Source organism: Micropterus dolomieu, linkage group LG18, assembly GCF_021292245.1.
Source record: "Micropterus dolomieu isolate WLL.071019.BEF.003 ecotype Adirondacks linkage group LG18, ASM2129224v1, whole genome shotgun sequence".
Taxonomy (NCBI): domain Eukaryota; kingdom Metazoa; phylum Chordata; class Actinopteri; order Centrarchiformes; family Centrarchidae; genus Micropterus; species Micropterus dolomieu.
The window spans coordinates 26,440,823-26,448,319 of record NC_060167.1 but is presented as its reverse complement, the minus strand read 5'-3'; the positions used below and the strand labels follow the sequence as shown (position 1 = coordinate 26,448,319).

At 41.1% G+C, this 7,497-nt stretch overlaps 1 protein-coding gene across 1 annotated transcript in view; it reads right to left on the bottom strand.

Moving 5' to 3' along the window:
• Positions 1–2,515, bottom strand: part of LOC123987120 (intermediate filament protein ON3-like) — a 6,053-nt gene extending 3,538 nt beyond the window's left edge. The window contains exons 1-3 of the mRNA XM_046075742.1: positions 1,925–2,515; positions 189–397; positions 25–85 (exon numbers count right to left, since the gene is read on the bottom strand). Of these exons, the coding sequence (XP_045931698.1) occupies positions 25–85; positions 189–397; positions 1,925–2,314 (660 nt within the window). The 5' untranslated portion in view covers positions 2,315–2,515. The remainder of the gene's footprint in view (positions 1–24; positions 86–188; positions 398–1,924) is intronic.
• Positions 2,516–7,497: the final 4,982 nt, after the last annotated feature.

Below are 7,497 nucleotides of genomic sequence, written 5' to 3'. Positions count from 1 at the left end.
AGGACCATCTTGATGTATTCGCACCTTCTTCAGGAGCACAAATTCGTTCTCTGCAGCTGCACGTTTGTTGATTTCATCTTCATACCTGTTTGAACACAAGGCAACTCTTTAGTACATCTGCTCCATTTTCCACACTCACTATATCAGGTACATGTTATAACTAGTGACCATGTCAAGCAAACACTCACTTCCTCTTGAAGTCCTCAACCAGGCCCTGCATGTTCCTCAGCTCTCCCTCCAGCTTGCCCTTCTCATTGCCCAGCCCGTCAAGCTGTCTGCGCAGGTTGGCAATGTAAGCCTCAAACATGCCCTCGATGTTGGAGCGGGTGGTGGTCTGGTCCTGCAGGAGGCTCCATTTGGTCTCCAGCATCTTGTTCTGCTGCTCCAGGAAACGGACCTGTGGAGACACAAAACCAGGGAAGATTGTCAGATGTTTAAAAAACATTTTTACATATAATGATGCCCATAACAAACAGGTGATACATGCAATGTGCAAAAGACAGACTTTGGCATGATCCAGAAAGATCCTTATTTTCTCTACCGGTATCCCAGGTAAGGAAAGGATGAGTCACTGCAATATAATTCCCACCACCAGGGCTATATACCCTTTCTGTGCCTGTAGATGGAGTTATAAATGGAGTTGCTTTTGTAAAATGTTGTATGAATATAGTTTGTCTAGTGGTTTAATTGCCATCGACTTTTTGACGCTACTCCTGAATTGTTTTTGACTCAGTTGTTCTTTAAAAGGAAGGATCAGTTCTAAAAGGATTTGACGGGTGTGTCATTGCAGTATCAGGTTTTAAAATGCCCCACATTTACCTCCAAGCTTGAGTAGATAGCTATGTATGAATTGCCAGTCACCAGTCACAACAATTGTAAATCATGATTGCACATGATTGTGTGCTTGTTGTTAAAGGGTTTTTATACTAAGAGTTTTAAACTTTTTGATTCTTTGAATGTTAATAGTATACATGTTTTCAATTGTTCCTTCATATAATATATATATATATATATTATGTTCTATTCAGATGTTTCACCGACATGTGCACGTGGTTTTAAGTGTTTCACCTATTGTATCTCTACTTTGGCTATGACTCATCCCACATGCTCTGCTGAGCTGCGAACGGCACACAGTAAGTCCAGCCATAAAAAAAACTAGGTGTGGCAGATAAACTGCAGTAGACAAAGCAATGCAGTAACATAGGATGAGTACTTTGTTTTATGAGTTTTTGTCCAAGAGCAAACTTCTAGTGTTCACAGAGTCTCCATCTACATCATTGAAATCACTATATAACTTGCACGCCAGTATCAACACAGGTGTGTGACGGTAGCATAAAAAAGAAGTGAAAGTTTATTTACTCTCTGTACTTTGCATTCTTGTCGCCCATAACAACCAGACGATGAGAAATGACAGACTTTGGACTGTGTGTGGACAGAGTGCAGATAGATCTCTGTTTTCTCTCCCAGGTAAGGGATGAGTGAGTCACTGCAATATAATCCCCACCTATGTTTAAATAGTGGGCAGAGAGGCCACTACAGGCTCAGACAGGGCTACATGCCAGCTGTTACCTTTGGTAGATTTTGGTTGGAGTTTTAAAAAGCTTTTCTAATCCCAGCGGCTGTAAATCATTGATGAATATAACATCACAGAGATAAGATTCACAGCTCTCTTGCTTTTTTACTAAGAAGAACATGTTTGCATCTAATGAGCAGTGCTCAGCAGTTTCATTAAACATCTCATTAAGCAGACTGATGTTACCATACTATATACTATAAGTTCAAACATTCTAGTCATTTCTTTTCAGTTACAGGTTGAGGAAGAAAAAAGATGATTCACTTTTGACAGCTGCTAAAAGTAAATGTAGCCCAGGGAGATAAGATAATGAGTACATCACAAAGTCACACAGAGCTCACAGGAACCAACCTTGTCAATGAAGGAAGCAAAGCGGTTGTTCAGGGTCTTGATCTGCTCCTTCTCCTGGGTGCGGACAGCCTGGATGTTGGGGTCAATCTCCAGGTTCAGGGGGGCCAGCAGGCTCTGGTTGACTTGGACAGCTGTGATAGGTGCGGGCACGAAACCGCCTGACATTTGGCTAGAAGAAAAGCCATAACCAGACCCGGAACCACCACCAAATGAAGACATACCAAAACCACCACTGGCACCAAAACCACTACTGGCACCACCGAAACTAGTACCAGCGCTAGAGCCAAGACCACCATAAGTGGTTCTTTTGACGGAGTAGCTGCTTCCTGGTCCTGCAAAGGACCTCCTGGTGCTGCTGCCAGAGCTTGTGACTGAGTATGCTTTCCTCATTGTGTTTGCAGGTAAAGGATGTCAACTCTGAGCAGAGGAGAACTGAAGATGAGCAGGATTCAAAAGGAGAGCCAAGTCCCTCTGAGTGTCTGACTGCAAACTCTGCCTGCTTTTATGGCTGTGCTGAACAAGGGGGAGGGTCCTCTTCAGCCGCTGCAACCAGTACTCTTACTTTTGCTGTCCAGCCTCCTCCCCACCTCAGCCTACAGCCCTCTAGCTCTGAATGACAGGAATAGCATATCCTGTAAAACAGGTAGGGAGGGTTTGTCAGAAGATAAGCCGTGACACACCCTTCACTGGGACAGTCTGCAGGGGAGGAGAGTGAGGTAAACTACAGTGAAAAAAGTTACACACTTTTTAAGTGTGGAACCCCTGTAGTTTACTTAGTGGTCATAGGGCAGTGAAATTAATGTGGTACCAGTGTCAATACATAAACTCACACCAACACATAAAAAGCATGTATATCATTCTGAAGATGCATAATTAAACTCCAACTTTTGGTCTTCCAGAATTTTCTCAGTCACTTTGGAAGATATGCGTGCAGGGCTGTAGGTGTCATTTATCACTGCTACTCATTTTACATGCTTTATCTCTTGACCAAAACAAACATAGGTAGACGATAAAGTCAGAAACTAATCAAAAAGGGGGAGTACGTTAAACATTCAAATCTTTTGAGCAGTGACGTGATCAGTTGTTAGCTGCTCGCTGCTTGTATTGTGACTTCTTCAGACCATTGCCAGCTGTTTCTGTTTTCAATACGCACCAGTCAATATATTTAAATACTCTCGTTAAGTTTAGGCAAGTAAAACACATTGTTGTTGGTTTCAGGGTACAAAGAAACCCACACTGATTGACAGTGGGAGACAGGAGAACACTTTGTGAAGCCATTTTCCACCATGACTTCCTCCCTGTAAATCTTACTGCAGTTTAAGGACATCACACTACTTCCTGTTGCCGCTAAATTTACTTTTAAAGTTTAAAGTTTTCATTTTTTAAAACAGAAATGACACATTCTTCAAGTTCATAAACTTCAAAAAACACTGGTGCTCAGTTCAGTACACTCCGACACAGCATTCTTGTTCTGGTGTGCTCAGTTTATCATGGCTAACGTTAGCAAAGTGCCCCTTGACTATTACAATAGTTTAGCATTTCAGCTAAAAGCTATTTAGCCAAAGTTACATCGTCTCGCTTTGTTGTCCATTTTCAGAATGAACTTCGACTCACTTGATGCATTTATGCATTTGCTGTATGTATGGTCATTCCAACTGTGAGTGAATAAAACATTTCTTTTTACAATTAATAAAATTAATTTTTACAATCATTTTTCAAACATGCATGGGTTGGGTGAATTGCGACACGAAATAAGATGCTTCAGGTTTACAGTATAATACATTTAGGGGGTTTTGGACTGCCCTTGTTCTGGTGAAAAAAATCTTGCACATGAATCAGTGATTTGCATTAGAGATTTAGTGGTAGTTTTCTCATTTGATAAATGTCACCACACCCAGTTGTTTTCCGACTCAAGCACTACCGCGCTTGTTTGTTCCCTCTGCACCTTTGGTGTAGGTGAGGCCTGCATTCTTTTTCTTCCATTAACAGCGTTTCACATGCACATGCCTTTAATTTCTACCATGGTGTGGAACTTTACTCTGAAGCTCAAACCTATTGAGCTTCAGCAACAGCTATTTTGAGAAAATGGAAATGATAGTTTTGCTTCTTACTAACTAACTTTAAACTTCTAAGAAAGGCGTAGGATTCATATTAAAAAACGGAGAATGGCGTGAACTGTTACTCATCAACAACCTCCCACACACAAACACATTCAGACACCTGTATCTCTCTCACTGCTTTCTCGTGATGTGCCAGATTCTAACACCAATACTCAATGCAGATATTTGAGTGCCACATGATGCCAATAAATCACAACAATAGCAATGGCAAAGCAGAGTGAGGCCCCGCCAGCTGGAACACAGCCCTAACCCTGAACAGTCTCATTATTGAGAAGTTCAATAAACATGGATTAAGAGTGGTGAGTAAAAGTGCAAAGGTTCCAGAGAGAATCTGGTTGCAGATGTTACCTGAAAAAAAATGAAATTACAGATCACAATCGTGTTTTGTCTGTGCTTGTCTGAAATGTCATCGGTCTGGATGTCATAAATCAGAACTAACCTGCTCAAGTCAGGATTACCTAAAGCAAGTCAACATGCAGAACCTCACTCACCAAGATAAAGTGCATGTCACCAGGTATGTGAGATGACAGCGTGCATGGTTTTGCAAAGGCTTATGAATCTTGAGTAATAATTTAAAATGAGGCCATGCATTGAAGAAGACTTCACAAAAATGCATTGAAGAAGACTTCACCCACTGGAACAGTATTTAAGACAATGTCATGCCAAGTCACACCAGAAGCCTTCTTTTCCTCTTAGTCTTAGAAAACAGAAACAATTGAAAGGTCAAAGACGTGCAACCAGCAGCTCCATGTCATATTTACGTAAGATAAACTAATACAGATATACATTTGTGTTGCAGCAGTCTAATCAATCAGTGATTTGTTGATTTCTAACAGGTGGAATGGCCCAATGGGAGCAGCCCAAGACTACACGTTGCTACTTGTCACTTTGACCATGAAGTTGACACTATGTTGTAGAGTAGGCTTCAACATAGTATGGAATTGAGTTTTTATAGTACATAGTTTAGAGAATACTAAAGTTCCATGACAGAGGGACAGGACTGAGAGAAAAAGGCACAATTACAAATCTGTCTGCTACTTCAGCACAGTCAAGCTACTAATATTTGAAAGCTTTCACAAACCTCAATGAGATACAAGATCAATGAGTCAGGCAGACTAGGCTAACATATTCAGCTAAACAAGCCCTCAGCACTCTTTCTGCCAGTAGGTGGAAGGTTAACCAGGGGAATTTATTTTGGTCATACTGGCACCCATAGCAAAACACATTTTTACAAGGTGCAGAAGAAAGGACTGAGGGTCTTGTTGTCCTTGCAAGCATGTATTCCAATATGTGGAGGCATTAACACACACACAAATCTTTTATCATCTCACTCTGCGCATTCCATCCACACCCGCTTATAGTGCACACTGCAACTGTTTTTATCCACTCTACTAACTGCACATCACGCACATCACTAAAAATCCAGTTACTTACATGGTGTTGGAAATACAAAGATTATTAGGTAGATTTCAAGAGAAATGTAAGCAGTCTGTGCTAAAAAATGTGCCTCTAAACACACTGGCTAACATTCCTGAATGCAGTGTCCTTGAAATGAAAGGCACGCTCCTCCCTAGTTTTTGAAACAAAATGGTTGTAGTGAAAGTGGAGAATGAACAGAATGAAGGTGTTGTTTTATGGCTGTTAATTTCTACACACGCAAAGGCCACTGATGGAGATTTCACTTACACAACAGAGAATTCCTCTTGTCAAGTATGTGGCTTCGTGTTTCTAGCTTTAGGCGCTGTGATCTCAACTTTCCATTGCTTTTTTAACAGCATTGCCTCTGGATGCTGAAACCTGTTGGACAGCTAAAGGGTAATTTTCTTGTTTGTTTTAAATTGCTTAGTTAATATACATCACATTTACCTGTTAATGCAACAGTTTGATGACACAGGACTGGCCAGTGATCATTTTTCTTTGCTTTTTCAACTGATTCCATAATTAAAATTAAAGCTGCAAGCAGCGTTGTGTGGGCCCTCGCACGTGTAGCGCGTCAAGGTGTGAGGCAGCCGCATTGCAGATTCTTGAGCTCTGCTGGTGCATCTGTGAATTTGCCAATCGCTTCGGATGCTGCACAAAGGTGTCTTTGTGGCGCTACATAGCACTTGGCGCTATGACTATAACTGAATATTAGCATGTAGATGTGTTTGGGGCATGACTGTTACCAAGCACGTAAAGTCTGGTGCAGATGTAAGCATGTACACTGTTACAACAACTTCCTCTTTCATGGCGAATCATCGATTTTGGATGCCATGCCACAGGCACGCCGTTTCATGAAAACTCACCGTTTGTACAACTTTTCCCATCGATTTTGGATGCCCTGCCACGGGCACGCCGTTTCATGAAAACTCACCGTTTGTACAACTTTTCCCATCGATTTTGGATGCCATGCCACGGGCACGCCGTTTCATGAAAACTCACCGTTTGTACAACTTTTCCCATAATCAGTGGGATTAGACTAGACAGCAAAAATCAGAAGTCTGTCAGACTAATTCTCTAGGAGGTGTTTGTTAAAGTATAGAGTGTGTAAATCATCCAAAAATTACCATAAAATTCTTAATGGCTGACTTCCTGTTAGGTTTAGGGCATCACTCCAAGAGGCTTTTTGGTACGTCTGGACATGATACATGTGCCACAGAAATTTCGTACATGTTAAGTGAAATGTGCTGCGGGGGCTGCTTCGTTGGAAGGTCACTTCCTGTTGCCAGTAGGTGGCGTTATGACTATGGGTGAATGTTGGCATGTACATGTGTTCAGGGCGGGACTCTTATTATACATCTAAAATTTGGTGTAGATGTGAGCATGAATACTGAAGTTATAACAACTTCCTGTTTCATAGCGAATCATTGATTTTTGACGGCCCACCACGGGCAAGATGGTTGACTGATAATAACCGTTTTAAACTTTTAATCGTCAAAGTGTTTAGACTGCACAGCAAAAATTTGAAGCCGAACAAGTATGTTTAGGCCCCCAAAATTGAGGTTCCTTTGCAGAAAAAAAGAAAGGAAAAAAGAAAAGAAAAACAATCCCTTCAGTTTCAATAGGGACCTTGCACATTTTGTGCTCGGGCTCTATCATAACTCTACAACTACAATTATGTCTAGTGCTACATATATCTAACCACAAGTACAGTACTACACATCTTTCCATCATTTTAACTTTCCTTAGAGCATAGCTTTTGCAAATCCTCTCAAATTGTTGATTCAGTTACCTTCCTATCTGGTATGCATCAGCTTTGGGTGGAGCACATTCTTGTCAAAATAAGCCACATGTTGGGAAAGTCTGAAAGTCATGAACCTTTGTAAACACCATGAGACAGTGACTCACACTTATATATCACTTATATACACTTATAATCCTATAAAGGATTTGACCAATCACAGTATAACTTCAGATGTCATGCTTGGACAGAGGTCACAACAAAATATTTTGTCATCATGTTGACTGACAACA